The following is a 25,753-nucleotide window of genomic DNA, read 5'->3' on the forward strand; positions in this document are numbered from 1 at the left end:
GGCGGATTGCTTGAGCTCAGGAGTTTGAAACAAGCCTGACCAAAGACTGAGACTATTGAAAAACAGCTGGGCAATGTGGCAGATGCCGGTAGTCCCAGCTGCTCTGGAGGCTGAGGCGAGAGAATCACCTGAGCCTAAGAGTTTGAGGTTGCTGTGAGCTATGACGCCATGACACTCTACCAAGGGCAACAAAGTGAGATTCTGTCTCAAAAACAAGTTTAAAAGTGAAGTAACATTAAGCAAAAAGCACTTTTTGTCTTTGTTCTTTCTCTCCTCTTTTTCTTTTTTTTTTTTGTGGAGACAGAGTCTCACTTTGTTGCCCTGAGTAGAGTGCAGCCTCCAACTCCTGGGCTTAAGCGATTCTCTTGCCTCAGCCTCCCAAGTAGCTGGGACTACAGGCGCCCACCACAACCCCCCGCTATTCTTTTGTTGCAGTTTGGCCAAGGACTGGGTTTGAACCCTCTACCCTCCGTATATGGGGCCAGCGCCCTCCTCACTGAGCCACAGGCGCCGTCCCTTTTTCTCTTCTTTTATACTGGCAAAGTGGGCATAGGATTCCTTGTTAATAATTTTTGTCATAAATGAGTCAAAGTCGAAAAACCAACATACTAGTTTCTAGGTCTGTTTTTATTTTTGATTCTGGGATATTCTTGTAATAGAAAGCATAAAATGCTTAAACTTTATTAATTAGCATCTGAAATTGGAAATGAAGGATAGAAAATAAAAATCAAGATCAATTAACTAATCGTAGCAGCCTAATAGATTGTGAATTCTCATTGGTGATATTTTAGGCGTACAGATTTTTCTCTTGTGGAACTTTGCAAGACTGACCATCTGTCTTAGAAGAAAACCAACTGTAAATTTTCCACATTTATGAAATCACTTTCAGAATATCCGTAAAACATCTTTAGAAATTCTTGTAAATATTTCCCTTTTTTTTTTTTTTTTTGTAGAGACAGAGTCTCACTGTACCACCCTCGGTAGAGTGCCGTGGCCTCACACAGCTCACAGCAACCTCCAACTCTTGGGCTTAAGCGGTTCTCTTGCCTCAGCCTCCCGAGTAGCTGGGACTACAGGCGCCCGCCACAACGCCCGGCTATTTTTTTTTTTGGGGGTTGCAGTTTGGCCGGGGCCGGGTTTGAACCCTTTGAACCCGCCACCCTCGGCATATGGGGCCGGCGCCGTACCGACCGAGCCACAGGCGCCGCCCAATATTTCCCTTTTAAAAGTTCATTAACTTTGTTGTTTTTCTAGACCACACTGGTATGTAGAAGGGAAAAGCTATTTAATTATTCCTTCTGAATTTACTGTGGCAAAGGAAAGATTATCAACTTTGTAGACAAATAAAATAACTCATGTTTTCTGCATTATATATCAAAACAGTGAGTCATTTCACAAACATTGAATTGGATGCTTTATTTTGGATGGAGAACACTGTGATGATTAAGTTTTTTGCTCTTTAGCATTTGTTTTGTTGTATACACAGCTTTAGAAAATAAACAATTAAAGGAATCTAATGGAATTGAGTAGTTTGGCTACTCTAAGTCAAATAAAAATAGAAATAATAGTTTAAAAATAAGAGGTTTGGTGCCTGTAGCTCAGTGATTAGAGCGCCGGCCACATACACCAGGGCTGGTGGGTTTGAACCTGGCCTGGATCTGCTAAACAACAATGACAACAACAACAAATGGCTGGGCGTTGTGACGGGTGCCTGTGGTCGCAGCTACTTAGGCAAGAGAATCGCTTAAGCCCAAGAGTTTGAGGTTGTTGTGAACTGTGATGCCCCAGCATTCCACTGAAGGCGACATAATGAGACTGTCTCAAAAAAAAAAAAAAAAAGAAAGTATGTGTAAAGTGGGTACAGTTTTTGGTTATATAAATTATACTCCAATAAATTTGACTAATAAAAACAAAGTTGAGTGCTTATCAGACATAAAATAATTTTGCATTTGTTTTATATCTGTATGTGTTCAGGATGTATTTCTGTTTTTTTCTGAAGTTGCTATGAATTCATGAGTTAGTTTATAGAAACAGCGATTTAGATTTCAGTAAAATTCTGAATCTGAATACGTTATATTTTAGGGTCTTTTTTTCTTATTTTTAAATTTCAGATTAATGCAAGTTACAATTACGTTACAGTGTTTGCATTTGTTAGGTAGAGTCCCTGTTGTAGTTGTACCCTGAAGTGTGTCATATACCTTTACGTTGTGCCCATTAAATGAGAGCACACCAATCCCCTTCCTTCCTTCCTCTCCTCCTTCCCTTCTTCCTGCTCCCTGCAACTTGAATTAAGTTTTTCTCTTATGTGAGTATGTGTTAGATTGTCTGTTGACTTCATATTAGTACTCAGTACATTAGAGTCTTGCTTCTCCATTCTTGTGACACTTTACTAAGAAGAATGTGTTTCAATTACACATTAATTGAATGTTAGTACAACATCCAGGTGAATACAAAAGATGTAAAGTCTCAGGCAGTGCTATGCCTCAAAGGAGTGGGGTGCCGGCCCCATGTGCCGGAGGTGGTGGGTTCAAGCCCAGCCCTGGCCAAAGACTGCAAACAAACAAACAAACAAACAAAAAACCCAGAAAAGATGTAAAGTCTCCATCTTTTTTATGGACACTTGGAATAGTATTCCATGGTATGCGTATACCACAGTTTATTAATCCATTCCTGAGTTGATGGGCATTTAGGTTGTTTCTACATCTTGGCGATAGTAAATTGAGCTTTAGTAATATCTAGTGCAAATATCCTTATGATAAAATGATTTTTATTCTTCTAAGTACATGCCTAGTGATGGATTGGTGATCAAATGAGGTCTATTTTGAGTTCTTTGAGTATTCTCCATCCTTCTTTCCAAAGAGGCTGCCTTAGTTTACAGTCCCACCAATGGTGTGAAAGTGTTCCCTTCACTGTACATCCAGGCCAGCACCTGTAGCTTTGGAACTTTGTGATACAGGCTATTCTCACTGGCATTAGGTGATACCTCAGGGTGGTTTTGATTTGTATTTCTCTAATGATTAGGGATGATGAGCATTTTTTCATGTTTCTTAGCCATTTGTCTGTCTTCTTTTTTTTTTTTTTTTTTTTTTTTGAGACAGAGCCTCAAGCTATTGCCCTGGGTAGAATGCCCTGGCCTCAGGCTCACAGCAACCTCCAACTCCTGGGCTTAAGCCATTCTTTTGCCTCAGACTCCCGAGTAGCTGGGACTACAGGCCCCCGCCACAACACTCGGCTGTTTATTTTTATTTTTATTTTTGGTTATAGTTGTCATTGTTTGGCAGGCCTGGGCTGTATTCGAACCTGCCAGGTCTGGTGTATGTGGCTGGCACCTTAGGCACTTCAGCCATGGGCGCCAAGCCCATTTGTCTGTCTTTTTGCGAGGTTTTGTTCAGATCTCTTGCCCAGTGATAGATGGGATTGTTTGCTCTTTATTGTTGATTAATTTGAGATCTGTGTCGATTCTGGTTATCAACCCTTTGTCATATTTATAACATCCAAATATCTTCCCATTCTGAAGGTTGTCTATTTGCTTTACTTGTGTCCTTAGCTGTGCAGAAGCTTTTCAACTTAAGTCCCATTTGTTTATTTTTGTTGTTGCAATTGCCACTGAAGTTTTCTTCATAAAGTCTTTTCCCAGACCAACATCCTTACGAGCTTTTCCCACATTTTCTTTTAGAATTTTTGTCATTTCATGTCTTAGATTTAAATCTTTTATCCATCTTGAGTCAATTTTTTTAAGTATGAAAGGTGTGTGTTGAGTTTCAGTTTTACATGTGGTTATCCAGTTCTTCCAGCACCATTTATTAAGTAGTGGTTCTTTTCTCCAGTGTATACATTTGTTTGGTTTATCAAAGATCAGGTGGCAATAAGGGACTGGTTTCATCTGTTGGTTTTCTGTTCTGTTCCACATATCTAAGTCACTGTTTTTATGCCAATACCATGCTATTTTAATCACTGTGGACTTGTAATACAACCTGAAGTCTGGTAAGAGTGATGCCTCTGGCTTTGTTTTTATTACTAAGAATCGCCTTAGCTATATAGGTTTTTCCTTGGCTCCATATAAAAGGAAAAACTGTTTCTTACAAATCTTCAAAGTATGATGTTGGTAGTTTCATGGGGATTGTATTAAATCTATAGATTGCTTTGAGTAGTATTGACATTTTAACAATGTTGATTCTTCTCAGCCATGAGCATGGTGTGTTCTTCCATTTGTTAATTTCTTCTGCTATTCCTTTTCTTAGGGTTTCATAATTCTCTTTGTAGAGATCCTTTATCTCTTTTGTCAGGTATATTACTAGGTATTTCATTTTTTTTGAAACTGCCTTGAAGGGAATTGTGTTTTTGATTTGCTTCTTTTTTTTTTTTTTTATTGTAGAGATAGAATCTCACTGTACTGCCCTCAGGTAGAGTGCCATGATGTCACATGGCTCACAGCAACCTCTATCTCTTGGGCTTACACGATTCTCTTGCCTCAAACTCCCGAGCAGCTGGGACTACAGGCGCCCGCCACAATGCCCAGCTATTTTGAATTGCTTCTTTTTTTTTTTTTGGCTGGGGTTGGGTTTGAACCCACCACCTCCGGCATATAGGGCTGGCACCCTACCCCTATGAGCCACAGGCGCCGCCTTTGAATTGCTTCTTAACTTAGCTGTTATTGGTGTGTACAAAAGCTCCTGATGTGTGGATGTTGATTTAATACCCTGAGGCATTACCATATTTCCTGATCACTTCCAGGAGTCTTGTGAATGGGAAAAACAATGAAGTCCCATAATTCTGTAAGTGATGGCTCTGCGTTTTCTCTCTTCTTTTCCACGGCTTTAAATGCCTGAGTTAGCTTAACAACCTTATCCTCTTGCTCTGAGATTCTTTCTTCTCCATGGTCTAATCTGTTATTGATACTTTCTACTGTATCTTTAAGTTCCATCATTGACTCCTTCAATTCCTTAAGCTCTGATACATCCTTTCTAAAATTTCTTCATGTCTTTCATTCATTTGGGAGGGGGGGGGTCAGCTTTAGGATTTCTTTCTTTTGACTTTCTTCTTTTCCTTCAATTCCCTTCATTGTTTTTCCCATTCACATTTTAAGTTCCCTTTCTGTCATTTGCATAATTTCTTTATAGGTAGAATCCTCTCCCATAGGTGGTACCTCAGGATCCTTTGTGGGGGTGAGGGCTTGCTCTGTTCTAGTATTTCATGTTAACAGAATTTTTCTGTTGGTTCCGCCTAATGTATGTTTTATTCTTGTTTACTTACTTTCCCTACTTTTTCCTCTCTTCCTCCTCTTTAAATTACCTAGTCTCTGTCCTTAGCTACTGAAATGTCCTTTGATACAAAGCCAAAAGGAAGACAAGAGTAAAGAGCAAGAAGGTAGAGAAAAAGAGAAAGAGATGAACAAAGAGAGTGAAAGGAGAAAACTCTTAAAGGACAGAAAGAGATAGGAGTCATAGTGGTGCTTGGCAGCATACTTTGACCCACACCCGCAATTTCAAGATTCTGGGGATCTGGGCTGGATGGGTCACTCTAGGTCAGGGGCTGCTTACCAGCCCAAGCAAAAGCAACACCCCTCCTCTGCCTATGTAGAAAAAAAAATTATCAGTAGGGTGTTGCAGTGGGGACCTATTAGTACCGTCTTTCCAAGGGCCAAAGCTAGAAGTACACCCCAAACCAGGGGCTCAATGCCTCCTTGAGCCAGGCCAATGTCATGGTACCCCAGCCTAGGCCTCAGAGTAAGGCTCTGTTTCATAAGTAGAGTACAGAATGAAATAGAGTAAGACTAATCATAAAAAACAGTAATACAAAGAAAATTAAGAATAAAATTGCAGAATATGTAGAATCAGGAGATGTCTAGTTTGAGAAATTTATGTGGGAAAGATGAGAAAAGTAGAAAAATCTCTACAAAAAGAAAAAAGGAGAGACATGGGAAAGAAAGAAAGAATAAAAGGGGCAGAAAAACCATAGCAAAAATGGAGCCCTTAGTATTGAAGAAATTAAAAATGAAAAATAAAAATATAGCAAAAAAGAGGGAAAAAAATTTAAAAAATATAATGTACTATATTGTCTGGACCTTAGTTGATGCTCCAAGAAGACAGGATAAAAGAGAAAAAAGATATATGATGCAATATTGCCTACACACCATGCGGTACACTGGGGTTAGGCAATGCAAAACACCCATGCTGATTCTGCTTCTAAGATGGGGGCTAGAAGCCACTGTCTAGTTGCTGAGGAGACCCTGTCCCGTCTTCCTGATTTATTTGCCCATGATCATGGTTTGGTTATTTCACTAGCATTCAATCTCTGCACAGTTGGGAGCCTGAAGCTCTTGCCAGATTACTTAGGAGATAAGCCTTGACCTTCCAAACAGTGTTCTTTGGCCACACAGTGTCTTTCCCATGGGAGCAGGAGCCACCCACCTCATCCCAAGGGTGGCTACCCAAGCTCAGTGGTTGTGCCAGTGTATGCTAGGACCCTGCCGGCTGTTCTTCCTGGACAGCCCCCTCCCACAGTGGCAGCACCCTGATAATAGCTGAACTGATAAGAGCTCCATCCCTGGCCAATAGGTACTGTTCAAGTTCAATGTTGGCCATTAGGTGCTGTTCAAGTTCTTTCACTTCCTTTCCCTCCCAAGGCAGCTCCAGCAAGCATCGAAGTCCCTAAAAACCAGCAGGACAGGTCTCTCCTGTCTCTGGCCCTCTGCTGGAAGGCCCACTGGCCTCTGCCCATGGCCAGGCACTCGCCTTCTGTGCCAGTCTTCCATTGCTCCTGATCTCCTTGTTGGGTCCTGGAGACCCAGCTGTTTTGCTGTGTCCCCAGAGTGATCTTTCTGAGCAGGACACCTCAGTCAGAGGTGGCTGGAGTTGTCTGTCCCTGGTCTCACAAGTGGTTGCTAAGGAGATGTCTCTGTCATCTTGGTCTGCCTCCCTATGTTTTGGAGTCTTGTTCATTTTATCACTGTCAGCCTTCTTCAGTAACTCCTATGCACTACTTGTGGGATGATAGCAGAATTCCTGTGTCTTAATCTAGAAGTGGGTGGAAATTTTATGATATGGTTGCATACTTTTTCTTTGCTTATATTCACACATCTTGAAGGTTTTTTTTTTTTTTTTTTTTTTTTTTGAGGCAGAATCTCATTTTGTTACCCTCAGTGGAGTGCTATGGCATCTAACTCATAGCAACCTCAAACTTTTGGGCTGAAGCGATCCTCTTGCCTCAGCTTCCCAAGTAGCTGGGACTACAGGTACCTGAACCACCTGAGCAAGAGCGAGACCCCTGTCTGTAAAAAAAAAAAAAAAAAAGAAAGAAAGAAAGAAAAACACACATATCTTAAGTTTGAATGTCACCTCCTCAGCTTCTCAGAGGATGTGTAACAATCATATAACCTTTTTAAGGCTAAGGTGTGGATGTTTTTTGAATTTTTTTTTTTTTTTTTTTGTCAAATGATTATAAGGATTAAGTGCAAGAACATACTGACCAGTGCATTTGGAATGGGTAATAAACCTTACATAGGTAGAAAAGAAAGATGCCTCTGCATGAGATGTAAGAGGAGGAAAATAGGAGGGAGGTTGGTGAAAAGTAGGGGGGGGTTGCTTTCTGGGATACTTTGTTTTGCCTCCTTGTGATTTTCTTCTTTTAAAAAAAAGTTGTTAATATTTCGTCATCTTGTTTTATTAAGCTGTTAGATCAATGGTTCTCAACCTTCCTAATGCCACAACCCTTTAATACAGTTCCTGTGGTCACGACCCACAGGTTGAAAACTGCTGAGCTAGATGTTTCAACACATTAAATGTAGTATGTGTATGATCCAAAGGAGGCACAGTTCCTTAGCCTCACAATTTACTTCATAAGTAAGGAATTATAATTACTCTTAGAAAAATTGGTTTGCATTTGAATGGTTTTTAAGTTCAGAAGTTTTACCTTTTAATGCTAATGATTCTTTATAACAAAAGACTTTTGTATTCCCCCATCCAACCCCCTAGTAATCTTTTTTTTTTTTTTTTTTTTTGAGACAGTCTCACTATGTTTTGCCTCAAAAAAAAAAAGAGAAAGAAAGAAAGTCTCACTCTACCCTTGGTAGAGTGCTGTGGCGTCACAGTTCACAGCAACCTCAAACTCTTCGGCTTAAGCAATTCTCTTCTCAGCTTTCCTAGTAGTGGGGACTACAGGCGCCTACCACAACGCCTGACTATTGTTTTTGTTGTTGCAATTGTCATTATTGTTTAGCAGGCCTGGGCTGGGTTTGAACCTGCAGGCCTCGGTGTATGTGGCCAGTGCCTTAACCACTGAGCTGCAGGCGCTGAGCCATCACCAAGGAATCTTAATGCTTTGTGGAGAGACTATAAAGGGAGCATAGTGGTTAAGAGTGTGGACTTTACAAGAAAAGGAAAAAAGCACATAAGTAATGTGGAGTTTGAAGTCAGATACCTTCATTCAAATCCTAGCTTTATCATTTCCATCTGTGAAAATTTTGGGCAGGTTATTACTTCTGTCAGTAATAGGCTGGGTGTGGTAGCTCATGCTTGTAATCCTAGCAGTCTGGGAAGCTTAGGCGGGTGGATTGCCTGAGCTGAGCAGTTCGAGACCAGCCTGAGCAGTAGTAAGACCGTGTCGCTACTAAAAATAGAGAAACTGAGGCAAAAGGATTGCTTACGTCCAAGAAATTAAGATTGCTGTGAACTATAAGACCACAGCATTCTAGTCAGGGTGCCAGAGTGGGACTTTGTCTCAAACAAAAAAAAAAAAAAAAGAAGAAATTCTGTCAGTAATAGAATATGGGAGGATTAAAGAGAACACATGTGGAAGCATAGCATGCCTTCTAGCACCTAGTAAGCGCTATGTCAATGCACTTTAGCTGTTACGTTTGAAGATTTTATATGGTATTGGTATATTTCTTATAGTATTAAGACTTTTTAAAGTTATTTTGATTAGATATCTTTTTTTGTCGAATTATTACTGCACATCCACACTGTTACTGTGAAGAATCAACAATGTGGGTCCCAAGGAGAGTATGTTGGCTTTTAAGATTTTAACCACTAGATGGTGGTATTGGACTAATTAAGAGGTCTAGTTTTTGTCAGAATCAGTGTGTATGTGTGTGAAATAGAAATACAATTAGAATTTACTGTGAATTTGTTTCTCCTGTCTAGAAAAGTATACCTACCAAAGAAAATTCGAGAGTGATTTAACTGTGTGCACACATTGTACAGATTGCCAAAATCAATGTATTTAATGGCAGTGATTTTGCCTCATATTCTTTGGGGGGAAAATAGATGTAATTAGTGTAGAATGCTTTTATTTTCTCGCTAGCCCATCTTCTAATGTATTTGTCTTTACTCTGTTGTAATGAGGTTCCCTGCTCTTAGCAAAGGCCTAGCCCTCTACTGCTCATTAGACCTCATCTCTTCTTGCCTTCTCAGGAAAATTATTTTTAAAATTATTTCTTTTATATCATCTCTTCTTTCTCTCTTAGCTCTTTCTCACGAGTATGCAGACATACCCTGAAGTAATTTGTTTAAAAATGTTTCTTGACTCCATATGTTCTGCTCCTCCTTCACTGGAAACTCCATTTCTTCATGAATCATCCTTTTTAGACCATTCCGATCAGATTTCTGTTCCTGCTCATCCCCTGAAACCACTTCTGTAAAGGTTATCAGTTATCTCCATGTTGTTGAATCTGTTCACCAGTTCTCTGTTCAAATTTTTGTACTTTTCATCTTTCAGAATAGTTGACCACTCCCTTCCTAAATACATTGCTGTCTAATTTTCTGTACCGCCACACTTTTATACTTTCCCTTTTGTGTCAGCGTCCCCTCATTTTTAATCTTTGCTTGCTTCTTTCTTTCCTCATTTTCTAACTATTTGTTGGCTACACTATTTTGAGTATTTCTTCTCTTTTCCATAAACTTCCTTTTTAAGCTTACATAGTTTCCTTCACTCAGTTCCGTCTCTATACTGATGACTACCATTATGTGTGCATGCTTACAGTACTGTTCTTCCACCTGAATGTGAGGTTCTTAAATCTCAGAATACTTGCTTTATACCCACTTGGTTGTCTAGTTAATATCTTAGACTTCATACTGTATACCAAGAAGAATGCCTGATTTTTCTCCTAAACATATGGTACTTTCCAGTCTTCCTCATACTAGTAAAAAGCACCACCATTTACCCAGTTTAGCCTCCAAACCATGAGTCAGCTCTGTTCATAAACCAGAGATAATCCAGAGGTAATCAGCATCATTCACCTCCATCTTCCTGCCCTTGACAGCACATAATGTCCTTGTGCCTGTAAATCCCTGACTGCTGCTGCTGACACAGACTAGAGAGCCCCAAAGTATGATGTTGACTGACAATGAAAGACCATCCCACCTTGACATCAGCCAGTAGGTTGGACCTGTAGAGGCTCTGGAACCACTGGGCCACACACTTGAATCATAAGTGGGTTAAAAGCCTTGTGAAGACTTTGGTAGGAGATAGGGTATGGGAGAGAACCTGCAGATAAATTCTATTTCCTTCTTTCTCTTAGTGGACTGTTTCCAAGACACAGTGGTTTTGTATGGTCTCTTTGAAGAAGTTCTACAAAATCAACAATCATCTGTATTTGTTTTTGGAGCTGTTGCCAGCTTAACACAAGCTTTGTGTTTATTTTTCTTTCCTTCCTTATTTCTCTTTTTCCCTCACTCTTGCTTCCCTGGGATCTGACCCCCAGTAACGGATTAGCCAGTAAACTTTGGCCTCAGGGTATCCCAAGATAAGTCACTGTCTTGAATCTTTTTTTCACTTTCCACATCCACTCCAAGTTGAGTCAGTTTTACCTTTTCAGCATATTTGAAATCTTCTCCTCTCTTTCTGTTTTCTTTTCTGTTATCCTAGTCTAACTGGTGGTTATCTCTTACTTAAATTACTTAGGTAGTCTCGCAACTGGTTTCCCTGTGCACAATATTATTATTATTATCTTTTTTTTTTTTGAGACAGTCTTACTACGTCATCCTTGGTAGAGTGCTGTTGCATCACAGATCACAGCAACTTCAAACTCTTGGGCGTAAGTGATTCTCTTGCCTCAGCCTCCCAGGTAGCTGGGACAACAGGTGCCCACTACAATGCCTGGCTATTTTTTTGTTGTAGTTGTCATTGTTGTTTGGCAGGCTGGGCCGGGTTTGAACCTACTAGCCTTCATTATGTGGCTGGTTTCCCCTAGCCGCTGAGCTTCAGTTGCTGAGCCATACAATATTATTACACTCTATTTTACCCTCAGTCTTATCTTTTCAAACTGTAAATCAGTTCATGTCTCACAATTTCATAAAACTACAGATTCTCTTACGTCAATTAAGTCCACACTCATTGTCATGGTCTGCTACATTCTCTGTGATCATGACTTTACCCTCCCTTTCTTTTTTTTTTTTGTAGAGACAGAGTCTCATTTTACCGCCCTCAGTAGAGTGCCATGACGTCACACGGCTCACAGCAACCTCCAGCTTTTGGGCTTACGCGATTCTCTTGCCTCAGCCTCCCAAGCAGCTGGGACTACAGGCGCCCACCACAATGCCCGGCTATTTTTTGGTTGCAGTTTGGCCGAGGCCGGGTTTGAACTCGCCACCCTCGGTATGTGGGGCCGGCACCCTACTCACTGAGCCACAGGCGCCACCCTACCCTCCCTTTCTGATCTCACTTTCTTTCCTCACTCTACTACAGCTACTCTAGTTTTATTTCTTTTCCTTAACATGTTGTTTGGTCCTGCCTTGGACTCTTTCTTGCCTTTGTCTAGAATGGACTTTCACCGGATTTTCAGTTGGCTGATCACTTTTGTCATTGAAGTCTCAGCTTGAATGCCTTCTTAGAGAGATCTTTACTGATCACTTATTCTTAGTAGCCACTTGGTCACTCCCTGTCACATCCCTCCATTTATTTTCTTTATTATGGTTCTTAAATTTTATCTTAGTTTGTCGTCTCTCTCCCTGTCCCCTTCCCACTTCCATGCACTCTAGAAAGTAAAATCTAACAAATAGTAGAGACCTTTTGTATCTTACTGAATGCTGTATCCTCAGTTCCTTGAATCCTACCTGGCCCAGAGTAAGTGCCCAGTAAATATTTATTAAATGAATAATCTGTTAACTAAGTATATAGCTCATTGAATTTGATGCTATAGTAAATTAGAAATCTAATTGGGGGCAAAGTAGCTAAACACTCTGACGTTTCTGTCTTATAAATGAGTGTGCTATCTAACTTATTTGGCTTAGTGACCAGCTGTTCTTTACCTCAATGTAGGGTATTATCTCACCCTGCCCTTTTGTAATCCCTGGAACTATTCACTTTGCTTCCTTCCTTGTGCTAGTACAGTTGCATACTGTTAAGGTTGTCTTTAAACTGGCTGAATCAGACCTTGGTCATTTATTAACCATGGTGACTTTAAACCAAGATTTTTTATCTTTTAATGCTTTGTGTCCAACAGCTGCTATTGGACTGTGTCTGCTCAGTCTGTTCCAAACTGAAGTTGAATTAAGAGATATGCTGTAGAAGGCACGAGAGACCATTTATTAGGTGCCAAATTTCCTATGATGCAAAAATAGAGGACCTAAGTGGGTGGCACCCTTTATTTTTAGAGAAGTAAACAAAGGGGAGAAATGAGAGGGGAGAGGAATTTAATAAGCTGATGATAGTGAAGTAAATGCCTGCCATTTCTTGCTTCACTTTTCGCTGGTGGAAAACACCTCATTTATTCTTTTAAACTGTGTATGCTTGTGGGTAACAAATCACATTTCATCTAGCAGTGCCTCTGCTAGCAGAAAGGTTATGTTTTCAAAGTAAAAGCAGTGAAATGGAAGGAGAGAATGTTTTCCTTTTTTCTTACATTTATGTTCCTGCTAGGCCGAGTGGCTCATGCCTGTAATCCTAGCACTTTGGGAGGCCAAGGTGGGTGGATTGCTTGATTCAGGAGTTTGAGACCAGCCTGAGCAAGAGCAAGACCCTGTATCTAAAAAATAGGCGTTGTGGCAGGTGCCTGTAGTCCCAGCTACTTGGGAGGCTGAGGCAAGAGAATCACTTAAGCCCCAAGAGTTTGAGGATGCTGTGAGCTATGATGGCACGGCACTCTACTGAAGACAAGAAAGTGAGACTCTGTCTCAAAAAAAAAAAAAAAAAAATCTGTGTTCCTGTGTTTGTACATATGAATATATTTGCATGTGTGTGCATTTATGCATGCCTCCCTATATGAAATGAAAAAAGGAAACTAGTAAAGGTCAGTGTCATCTTGAACCTCCTAGTTTATTTTGTACTGGTGGACAATTTAAGCTCAGGTACCTAAGCAGCTTTGTGGGGTGGGAATGGGGTAAGTTTTCCTCTTTCTCCTAGGATTGCTTTTTGCTTTGTAGGATATTAACATTCCTGATGCCCTGTTAACTAGTGTCTTTAAGTCATAGTGACAACAAAATATATCTCCATAAATTTTGATAAATGCCTTCTATGGGGTAACTGCCTCTGGTTTAGATAGAAGATAAGACTGGAAAGTAGCTGGGTGTTGTGGCTCACACCTGTAATCCTGGCACTCCAGGAGGATTGCCTGACAAGACCACCAGCCTGAGCAAGAGCGAGACCCTGTCTCTAAAATGTAGCTGGACACTGTGGTGGGTGCCTGTAGTGCCCAAGAGTTTCAGGTTGCTGAGTTGGGATACAGAGGGCGACAAAGTGAGACTCTGTCTCCACAAAAAAAAAAAGACTGGAAAGCAAAAGGATGTTTGTAGACATGACAAGCTTGTAATAGTGGTTGGGCCAAGTAGATCAGGGATAGGGAAACCATAGCCTGTTTTGTAAATAAAGTTTTATTGGGACCCAGCCATACACATTTGGCTATGGGCTGATTTTGTGCTACAGTGGTAGAATTAAGTGGTTGACAGACTATCTGGCCAAGAAAGCCTAAATTTTTGGCTGTGTGGTGCTTTACTATCTCAACACTTGCTCTGAAGACCAAAGACCCGTCTTCCTCAAAATCCATAAAGACTCTTGAGACCTCAAACGTCCAAGGTCTTAGGTTCCCTTTGTTATACCCAGAATTCTGATCTCTTTGTTCTTTCTACCCATACTCACCTTCCCCTAGTCTTGGGATTTCTCATAATTTCTGTGCCTCAAATGATGAGATAATACACAATAAGAATTAATATGCTTGCTGCTTTTATAGGATAGGATAGAATTTCTTTATACTTCCTACTTTTTTCTGATACATTATCAGCATCATTATCTCCCATTCCCTCTTTTCATGTCTTCCATGCACATCTCTGCTGTGTTTTTTCTGATACATTATCGACATGCTACCTCCTTTCTCCCTTTCATGTCTTCCATGTGTCTCTGCTGCTTTTCGGGACTTTTTAGAGAAGGTAGGACAAATAGGGTAGCTAGAATTTGTGCCCAAGAGCCAGAGCACGTCTCTATAAAAATTAGAAAATTTAGCTGGACATGGTGGCACACACCCATAGTCCCAGCTACACGGGAGGCTGAGGCAGGAGAATCACTTGAGCCCAGGAGGTTGCAGTGAGCTATGATGACACCACTCCACTTTAGCCCAAGTGACAGAGTGAGACTCTGGAAAAAAAAAAAAAATGCCTGGGCCCCACTACACAAGTATCTTATTTTAGTTGTTTTGAGGCAGTGACAGTGGGGGGTGTGTGTGTGTGTGTGTGTGTGTGTTATCCTCTCCATAATCTCCCTAGACTCTTCCAAATACAACCAGGAACGAAAATTGCTAGATTATGTATTTTCTGTTTACTTCTAGAAAACAAAAATAGTAGCATTGAGGGATAGGTACGTGGTGGAGAGTTTCAACTTATAATGAAGAATGTTCTAGTGATTAGGCCATTCTTCTAGAATTACCTAAACATGTGTACATTGGATTAACCACTTGTGAAGGGTGCTTTGAAGATGACTGCTTTGGATAACATGTAGAACTTGTAGAACTTGGTTGTTCCTTAATTTTAAAAAATCCTTCTGTGTGTGCGGTACCTGTGGCTCAGTGATATACCAAGGGTGGTGGGTTCAAACCCAGCCCCGGCCAAACTGCAACATAAATATCCAGGCATTGTGGCGGGCACCTGTAGTCCCAGCTACTTGGGAGGCTGAGGCAAGAGAATCGCCTAAGCCCAGAAGCTGGAGGTTGCTGTGAGCTGTGTGATGCCATAGCATTCTACTGAGGGCGATTAAGTGAGACTCTGTCTCAAAAAAAAAAATCCTTCCGTGCTTCTGCAGATTTAGCATCAAATGTGTAAGCTCAGTTTTAGGCATTTTGAGTTTGAGTTGTCTGTGGTGCGCTCTAGGTGGAGATGTTACCTTGACTAAATGGCTCTGGAACTTAGAGACCTGACTGGGAGAACATCAATGCAAGAGTGGTAGCGGGAAAATCTCCAGAGTGTTCTTTCTTATAAGCTTACCATGCATTATTAGGGATGAACAAAACAGATATAGATTGAAGCCCTTATAGATTGAAGAATCTTTACAATATTACCCAGAAAATTTTTAAACTGTTATCTGTGTCAGATTGCTGTAGTAGGTTCCAACAGTTTAGCTGACACTGGGTCATAAATTTCTCAGAAATGTCCTTTAAAATTCATCTAAAATGAATGAGAGTGTAGGCAGACACTGAAGTAATGAAAACAAATCTGGAGGTGATTTCTAAGCCCAGAAAATAAAACAAAATCTTGGAGAGGATTTCTAAGTTCTGTTTTATTTTATAATTGCTCTGCTCTCTTTTGCTATCCTTTCCTTTCATCTCTTTTTTTCTGCATCATTATTGCCAGTTCATGAACAGAGAATTATATGATAAATATATTTTTTTTTTTTTAGTACCAGATTTTTAAAATCTGGTCACTGACTCTCAACGATGTACTGAAATTATGGTATTAATGTAACTTTTAACAACTACAGATACCGGGAGGCAATTCAGAAGTGGGATGAAGCCCTACAGTTGACCCCAAATGATGCTACCTTGTATGAGATGAAATCCCAGGTAATAATTATGAAGAATTTTACTTTCATTATGAAATTGTGCTATGTTTGTTTGGTGAGCAATTAAAATAGCACTTCCTCGCATTGCTCTTTTTAAGTACTATATAGCTGGGAAAAATATCTTCTTGATATTTATGGCTCTGCCTAAGCATAAAATTAGAAATTCATTTGCCTTCACAATGAAGTTACCTTTCATTTCAACCTAATTTTTATAAGTAGATGGGTGTCTTTTAAAAGGCGCTGGTGATTTCTAAATAATGAATAGTATCTGCTTTCCTTGTATTTAATTGTGGCAGACTTAGCATTAGCTCAGTTTTCTTTAAAGGATGGATTGGGTCCTGAATGAAGTTTCTCTAAAAATGGCTTTGTCCTTAGCAAAAGGTCAGAATAGATGCAATTTATTAATAGTTTAAAAATAACGTTTGTACTTTAAAAATACATTTCTAATATTCTGTGGGAAAGTCCCTAAAGAAGACCTCTGAGCTCTTGAATTAAGTTATCTAAGTGACTTTAAAAGTCTCAAACATATGGCTCAGTCAGTAAGGCGCCGGCCCCATATACCGAGGGTGGCGGGTTCAAACCCGGCCCCGGCTGAACTGCAAACCAAAAAATAGCTGGGCGTTGTGGTGGTTGCCTGTAGTCCCAGCTACTTGGGAGGCTGAGGCAAGAGAATCGCTTCAGCCCAGGAGTTGGAGGTTGCTGTGAGCTGTGTGATGCCATGGCACCCTACCGAGGGCCATAAAGTGAGACTCTGTCTCTACAAAAAAAAAAGTCTCAAGCATATTTTAACATAAAAAGTCTTTTTGGCAGGTAATGGTTGCAATTCAGTCTTGATCTGCCCACCTAATAATTTGCAAATGATGGTCTCAAACATTTGATACAGACTTTATCAGCTTTGACATTAGTTTATTGGGGAAAAACACAAATAAGTTATGTCTGCTAAATTAAGTGCTATAAGCACCTTTATTTGTATTCCTTTACTTTTCAGTCTTAAATATATTTATTAACATCAGAGTTTGTGGCAAACTATATGAAGAGTTGTTATTTGAAACCTGATAAGTATGTTTGTGTTACAAATTTTTTAAAATGTTAGTGGTCCTAAATGTTGCAGATAAAATTCTGCCCTTCCCCACAGACTAAAGTGGAGGGCTCTAAAGCTGTCTGATTTTTCTGGTTTATATGGTTTGAAAAGCCTAGTGGCGAGGCTGCCTGTAGAGTATTTAAATGACTTTTATAGCAGTAAGATCATTTATTAGCCACAGGTCGGCTGATTGAACAAATTCGCCTAGTTTAACAGCAAGTCTTGGGGTCTCCACAGACTGCATCATAAATAGAGCAGTGTAATTGAGAGTTCATAAGCTCTCAGCCACCATGGCTAGAATATGACCACTTGGTTTTGACCAGATAGACATAGGATTCAATAACTGGAAAGTCAATAGTTTATATTTTTATACTTATTTCAGGAGTGAAACGAGGACTGTAAATCTTGACCCCAAATGGCAGAGGAGGAGGGTAAAAACCACTAAAATGCTATGTACCAGACTAAAAATATATTTGAAAAATGGAAAGGGTTGTTTATTTGTGGTTATCCTTTAGTAGTTTACTAATTTATGAATATTACTGATAGGACTTTTTCTTCCCTTTTGGCTTACAGGTTCTAATGTCTCTTCATGAAATGTTCCCAGCAGTACATGCAGCCGAAATGGCTGTTCAGCGAAATCCACATTCCTGGGAGTCTTGGCAAACTTTGGGACGGGCTCAACTTGGATTAGGAGAGATAATCCTGGTAAGGAGGTCAAATTATTATAATGCTGATATTTTAAGTTTATTTTGATGTTTTTGATCAACTGAACCAAAAAGTAAATAGCCATTTATCAAATATTTGTAAAACATAAATAGCAAATTACCTATTAAAGATATTAATCCTTAGGCACAGATCACAGTTATTACTAAACATTTTGTTTTATTATACCAGTTATAACAGTGTCAGAATATTGTCATCAAATATTAAAAAAATTAACATAAAATGTTGGCATTTGGTAAACCATGGTATTTAAATAGACAGTAAGCAACTTTTAGATTAGTTCTTTGAATCATTAAATTTACTACATTATAAAATGATATTAGCATCACCATGCAGACAAAACCACTGACATTAGTAGGGGAAGGAAGAGAGTAGAATATGGGCAAGTAATGGTGACATATATTTAGAATGAAAAGTTGCTAGGCATAATGAGGGGAAATGGGAAAGAGTAGAAAGGTAAGAAAATGAAATGCTCATTGCGTAAGTGGTACCACTGTAAAGTGGTACTCAATGCCTCTCTCCATTATGTCTGATGTCTGGACACCTTGTTGGTAGCAAAAGCCAAATAGGTAAGAATCAATTGCGAGAATTGTCCTGTTTTTGTTTTTCTTTCGGCAGGGCTGTATGTACCTGACCCCTAACAAAATTTAACTTAACAAGTATTTGCAAACCTAATGTAGTAGCTTTGCAGTAGTACCAGATTTCCTTTTTGCTATTAAGTAAATCAATGGGTTTTTAAATGGTTTTATTGGCCTTTTACATTTAAAAATAAAATCAATTTTAAAAGTTTCTTGAGGGGCACTACTAATAGAGGGACTTCACCCAGCAAATACAAGCAGAATAACCTGGCTCATTATACCCTCTATAATTCCCCAACAATAAAAAAAAAGAAAAGTTTCTTGAAAGCTAATATTACTGAAAAATCCTGAATTTAACTTCACTAACAATTGTTTTAGTAGACGATAGATGACTTAGATTTTTCTGGCACTCTTATAAATATCACTGTTTCTCTTTACCAAAAACAGGGGTTTGTCAGATTCTCAGAAATCATAAGGAATTTTCATGAGAAAATAATTGATTGGACAAAGTAACTTAAAATAATAACCTGAAATGAGATTCACAGTGATGGAAAGAAACCATTTTAGCCGAGGGGTGTTTTCTTTCCATTTAGTATTGTCATCTTTTCTCTTTTTACCTGAAGACTTAAATCATCCCAGAGTTGGAAGAAAGAATTCAGGGAAATTTAGTTTCCTAACAGACTAGATGAGAATAAGAAAAACAGGCGAAACCTACTAAATGCGGAATACAAATGTCCATATACAATAACTAAGAAAATGCCATGAAAGCTACGTTGAACAGTTTGATGAGAATATTTCAGATTGTATATGAAACCAGCACATTGTATTCCTTTATTGCACAAATGTACACAGCTATGATTTAACAATAAAAAAAAAAGAAAAACTTCTTTTGTGTAATATTCTTTTCCCATGTCATTTTTGTTAAAAACCTTAAATCATATCTTTTGCTTATAGTATATATATGGTAATGGAAAAAAAATCTCTAGGACATAATGTTTAGGAAAGATTTTCTTTTTTTTTTTTTTTTTGTAGAGACAGAGTCTCACTTTATGGCCCTCGGTAGAGTGCCGTGGCCTCACACAGCTCACAGCAATCTCCAACTCCTGGGCTTAAGCGATTCTCTTGCCTCAGCCTCCCGAGCAGCTGGGACTACAGGCGCCCGCCACAACGCCCGGCTATTTTTTGGTTGCAGTTTGGCCGGGGCTGGGCCTGAACCCGCCACCCTCGGTATATGGGGCCGGCGCCCTACCGACTGAGCCACAGGCGCCACCCAGGAAAGATTTTCTTTGTAAAAAAGAAATAACATTGCAGATGACACAAACAATAAAAATAAAGTTATTTAATTGAATTTTTTTGAATAAGAATACCCGTTACTCAATTTTTTTTTCTTATTGATAAGGTTCTATCCATTAATACTGTGAAATCCCTGGAGGAATTGAAAAGTATTATTCCCCCTCCATGAATGCAATTTTAAAAAATTTATTTTTTAACTCTTAGTAAGATGGTTTGTTTCTTATTAAATAACAATTTTAAGGGCTCTATTTGGAAAACCTTAAGTTTGTAATTTTTGCATAGACTTAAGCTATTCTCTTAAAGGACTGCAATGGTATAAAAAACAAAAACAAACAAAAAACCCCAACTTCATTCAAAATGTCATAGTAAAGGGATATTATGAAAAATATATTGAAAGCAAGCTAAAATTTCTAACTCCTAATAATTCTTGTAAATACAGACAAAAATGTATGACATTATGTACGTAAGTAGATTAAAAGTCTATCATTGGGTATATCTCCATGAATAATTATTTAGATTGAGAGTTGTATGTGTACAATGGAAAATGTTTATAGGATATATATCTTATCTAAAATATATATATATATAGAGAGAGAGAGAGATAGGGAGAGAGAGAGAAAAAAAAGACTGTATGATAATGTGCTTTGAAGAAGAGAAAGGATGAGAGAGTAAGAAAGCTGAAGAGAACATTTCTGGGAGTTAAAATTCTGTGTGAGGAATTGGGGATGCCGAGAAAGGAATGTTCTATAAGGAGATTGATTCTGGAGAACGTGAATCTCCAAGTGGAAGAAGAAGAGAAGGTAGAAAGGAAAGGAGATTGGGAAAGGTAGGAACACCAGGAGGTGACAGTGAATGGAAGGATGAATCTGTTAGCGTTCTGTGGTCTTTGGCCTTCAGTACTGGAAATAGCTTTGTGGCCTCCGTTTTAGTCACTGCATAATTCATTTCTCATTCAAGTTTCATTTTTGTCAATAGTTTTAATATTTTGTATGAACAAATCTTTTACTAGAAATTTCACGTGCATAATTCATTTTCATTCAAGTTTCATTTTCGTCAATAGTTTTAATATTTTGTATGAGCAAATCTTTTACTAGAAATTTCACATGCATCATTTGTTTCTTCTAGTTCTCATCTTGTAATGGTAATTATCAGTAAAACAATGGGATAGATACGTGAAAATTTCCAGAAAAAAAGGAGGAGAATTCTTACAGGGGTATAAAGATTTCACTTGTGAGTTTTTGGTTTAATTAATTACGGTACATTTTGTATGAGTTAAGCTGCGTTTTATTTTCTATTACTGATAGTATAGTCAAGTTCTTGAATAAATGTTGTATTTTGATACTTGAGGTAAGAATTGATTTTTTTCCCTTGAAAAATAAAAATAAGAGCTTTATTGTTGTTCTGACATTTAAAACAATTTTTATTTTGTTGTGACAAGAAGAGTTAACATGGGATCTACCCTCTTAAAAATTTTGAAGTGTGGGGCGGCGCCTGTGGCTCAGTGAGTAGGGCACCGGCCCCATATGCTGAGGGTGGCGGGTTCAAACCCAGCCCCGGCCAAACTGCAACAAAAAAATAGCCGGGCGTTGTGGCGGGCACCTGTAGTCCCAGCTGCTCGGGAGGCTGAGGCAAGAGAATCGCGTAAGCCCAAGAGTTAGAGGTTGCTGTGAGCCGTGTGACGCCACGGCACTCTACCCGAGGGCGATACAGTGAGACTCTGTCTCTACAAAAAAAAAAAAAAAATTTTGAAGTGTGTGGTACAGTATTGTTAACTGTACGTTTTAAGTTGTACAGCAGATCTCTAGGGCATACTCATTTTGCTCACTTGAATCATCACGCTTGTTGATGAACAACTCCTTGCCCATTCCTTCCCCCAGCCACTGACAACCACTTTTCTACATTTTTCTTTTTTTTGAAACTCTTTCTCACTCTGTTGCCTTGGCTAGAGTGTTGTGGCATCTGCCTAGCTCACAGCAACCTTAAACTCCTGGGTTCATGGTGATCCTCCAGCCTCAGCTTCCCATGTAGCTGGAACTACAGGTGCCTGCTATAGCACCTGGCTAATTTTTCCATTTTTAGCATAGACGAGGTCTCACTCTTGCTCAGGCTGTTCTCAAACTCCTCAGCTCAAGTGGTCCACCTGCCTTGGCCTCTCAGAGAGCTAGGATTACAGGGATTATAGGCATCAGCCACCACACCTGGTCTTTTCTGCTTTTTGATTCTATGAATTTCCTTATTTTAGATATCTCATATAAATGGAGTTATGCAGCATTTGTCCTTTTTGACTGGCTTATTTCTCTTAGCAAAATGTCTTTATAGTCTCATCCATGTTACCTCATATTGCAGAATTTCTTTTTTAAGGCTGAATGTTATTCCATTAGATGGATATACTGTTTTCTTTATCCATTCTTACTTTCTACACATTGGTTACTGTGAATAATGCTACAGTGAACATGGGAGGAGTGCTGATATCTCTTTGAGGTCCTAATTCTTTTGGATAAATTCTCAGAAATGAGATTGCTGAATCATATGGTAGTCCTGTGTTTAATTTCTTTTAGGAACCTTCATGTTGTTTTCCATAGTGGCAGTACCATTTTTCATTCCCACCATTAGTGTATAAGGATTTCAGTTTCTCCATATCTCACCGGCACATGTCGTCTTGCTTTTTTGATAACTGCTCTAACAGGTGTGAGGTGATATCTCATTGTGGTTTTGATTTGCATTTCCCTGGTGATTAGTGATGTTGAGCATCTTTTCACTCACCTGTTGTCCATTCGTATATCTTCTTTAGCCCATTTTTATTTTTATTTATTTATTAATTTTTTTTAAATTTCAAATTTTATTAATACAAACAAAAAAATCTAAGGAGAATTCATAAATTCTTTTGTAGGTAATTTTTAGCCTTTGCCTGAGATAATAACATGTTTTCCATCTATTTTCCAATATACATTTTTCATTTCCCTTTTTTAAACTATCAGTGACAAAAAATATTTAGATGAGAAACTATATTTACAGTTTCCCAAAAATAAAAATAAGACTTAATTAAACTAACATAAACCAATTTTATAAATATAATTTTTATATTTATATTTGGGTAATGCTTGATCTTTAGCCCATTTTTAAATCGTGTTATTTGGGGTTTTTGTTGGGGGGGGGGGAGTTTTGTTTTTGTTTTTCTATCGAATTATTCTTTATGTACTTGGAAATTAAACTCTTAAAGATATGATTGCAAATATTTTTTCCAGTTCCATAGGTTGCCTTATACTCTGTTGATTATTTCCTTTGCAAAAGCTTTTGGGATATAGTCTCACTTGCCTATTTTTGCTTTTGTTGCCTGTTCTTTTGGTGTTAATATGAAACTGTCAAGGCTAATGTCATGAAACTTTTATCTCTGTCTTTCTTCTAGGAGTTTTATAACTTCAGGTCTTACATTTAGGTCTTTAGTCCATTTTTAGTTGATTTTTGTTTACCACGTAAGGTGACGATCCATTTTCATTCTTTTGCATTTGGATGTTCAGTTTTCCCAACATTTTTTGTTAAAGAGATCATGCTTTCCCCATTGTGTGTACTTGACATTCTTGTTGAAGGTAAGTTGACTATGTATGTGTGGATTTATTTCTGAGCTTCCCTATTCTGTTCCATTGGTCTGTATGTCTTACTCTGTTGCCCAGGCTGGAGTGCAGTAGTGTGATTATAGTTTACTGCAGCCTCAAACTCCTGGGCTCAAGCGGTCTTCCCATCTCAGACTCTTGAGTAGTTGGCACATGCACTGTACCTGTCTAATTAGTGGTTTTCTTTCTTTCTATTTTTTTTAAGAGACAAACAAGATCTTACTATATTGCTCAGGCTAGTCTCGAACTGCTGACCTCAAGCAGTCCTCCTCCTTTGACCTCCCAAGGTGCTGGATTACAGGCATGAGCCACTTTGCCTGGCCTTTATGTCTCTCTTTATCCCAGTATCATATACTGTCTTGATTACTGTAGCTTTGTAATTTTTTTTTTTTTAAGAGACAGAGTTTCACTGGGTGGCCCAGGCTGGTCTGGAACTCCTAGCCTTAAAGGGTCCTCCCACCTCAGGCTCAGGAGTTGTTGGGATTATAAATAGGAGTTACTGCATCTAGCTCCTGTAGTATTTTTTTGAAATCAGGAAGTGTGATGCCTCCAGCTTATCCATTTACTTTGTGCTCAGCTAGTAGGAGAGGTGATGGCAACTTCCAGCTTAAGCATCTGCCTCTGTTGTCATGAGCCTCCAGGTAGCTGAATTATAATAAATCTCATCAACATGACAGCCAAGACAGAAGCCAGTTCTTTTGGTAGCTCTCATAAAAGCTGGGCCATTGGACATAGTGCAGACCAACTCTTTCTCTCTTCAGGCAGAAACTGGTTGCTGAGAGTTTTTCCTTTGTTGACGCTGTGCTGAGCTAGGAGAGGAGATGTGTTACTATCAGCTCAAGCCTCCATTTCTGTTCTCCCCTAGGTGGCTGGATTATGTACAACCTGTCAGCACCCTAAGACAGAAGCTAGTCCTTTTGGTAGCTGCTGTAGCAGTAAGAACACTATATACTTGGAACAACTCTTTCCTTGCCTAGGGGGAAGCTTGGAGCTGAAGGGTCTCTTCTCAACTGGATGATGCCATGCTGGGTATAGGATTCTAGAAAGAGGGTGTCCTAAAATGTTAGGAGTTTGGTTTCTTTTTGTAGAGACAGAGTTTCACTTTATTGCCCTCGGTAGAGTGCTGTGGCGTCACACAGCTCACAGCAACCTCCAACTCCTGGCCTCCCGAGCAGCTGGGACTACAGGCGCCCGCCACAACGCCCGGCTATTTTTTTGTTGCAGTTTGGCCGGGGCCGGGTTTGAACCTGCCACCCTCAGCATATGGGGCTGGCGCCCTGCTCACTGAGCCACAGGCACCGCCCAGGAGTTTGGTTTCTTACACACCCAGGATGCAGGAGCCTTTCAGTTAGTGTCTGTATTTCTCACAAGGGAATTGTGTACATGAATTCTTGTTGAAGTGGTATGTTTATTGAGCGAAGGAGGATCTAGGGCTTCCTACTCCATTATCTTGCTGACATCAATCCTGTCATTGTGTGTGTATGTGAAGTTCTTTGATATTGTTGAGGAGAAGTGCCCTTCAGAGATTTAAGCTGTCTTAAATTTAAACATGTAATTGGGAGTTCTTTGGATTTACTTTAAATAATCAATTTTTTCCCCCGTGGATCTATTTCTTTTTTTTTTCTTAAATAATCAATTTTTTTAAAAATTTAGTAAATGTAAAAGCTGTAATAATCAAGACAGTATGGTGTTGGCATAAATATAAACATATGTATAGGTCAATGGGGTAGAATTGAAGGTCCAAAATGAATCCTTCATCTTTACAGTTAATTGGACAAAGGTGTCAGGACAAGGGAAAGAATAGTCTTTGACATGTTGTTGGGACAGTGGGATATTCAGAAGAATGAAGCTAGACTCCTGTCTCACACCATATATAAAAATTAACTCAAAAGTAAAGTCCTAAACATGTAAGCTTAAAAGTATAAACTCTTAGAAGAAAACTTAGGCATAAATCTTTGTGACCTTGGATTTGGCAATGCAGTAAACTCCCTGTTATCTGGAACTCAAGCCACTGGCACTCTGAAGCAGCAGCATGAGACCTGGCCAAAAAAAATCTGTTTAAACTTGGTGCACCTTGCCGTCAGTAAGCTGAGGCTTCATACATTACTCCCGCAGGGCCTTTTATTCTCTGTAACAGTTATAAGTGTTAATGTGTATTATTCGAAGTTAAAAAAAAAATAATACACTAATGAAGTTGAAAACTGTATCGACTTACATGTAACCAAAATTTTACTCTATGTGTACAAAGCTGTTTTTTAATACAGTAAAACTATTATTGTAAGTGAAGTTTGTCTTTATTTGCCTTAGTTTGTTAGCAGTATATTTTATTATTAATATCAATATTATGGTATATATAGTATAGGGTATGGAATTAGGCCTGTCTTTAATAGAAACTCTCAAGTGACTGGAAACTACATTTACCCAGAATCTGCCAGGATCCCTGTGGGTGCCAGATAATGGGGAGATTACTATGTTTTTAAGATAGGACC

General features: G+C 39.0%; 1 protein-coding gene across 3 annotated transcripts in view; it reads left to right on the plus strand.

Moving 5' to 3' along the window:
* The window catches only part of TTC33 (tetratricopeptide repeat domain 33), a 43,132-nt gene that overhangs the window by 9,948 nt on the left and 7,431 nt on the right, over positions 1-25,753 (plus strand). For all 3 annotated transcript variants that reach the window (XM_053591725.1, XM_053591718.1, XM_053591730.1), the window contains exons 3-4: positions 15,898-15,979; positions 17,633-17,764. In XM_053591725.1, the coding sequence (XP_053447700.1) occupies positions 15,898-15,979; positions 17,633-17,764 (214 nt within the window). The remainder of the gene's footprint in view (positions 1-15,897; positions 15,980-17,632; positions 17,765-25,753) is intronic.

This window comes from Nycticebus coucang, chromosome 1, assembly GCF_027406575.1.
Source record: "Nycticebus coucang isolate mNycCou1 chromosome 1, mNycCou1.pri, whole genome shotgun sequence".
Classification (NCBI taxonomy): Eukaryota; Metazoa; Chordata; class Mammalia; order Primates; family Lorisidae; genus Nycticebus; species Nycticebus coucang.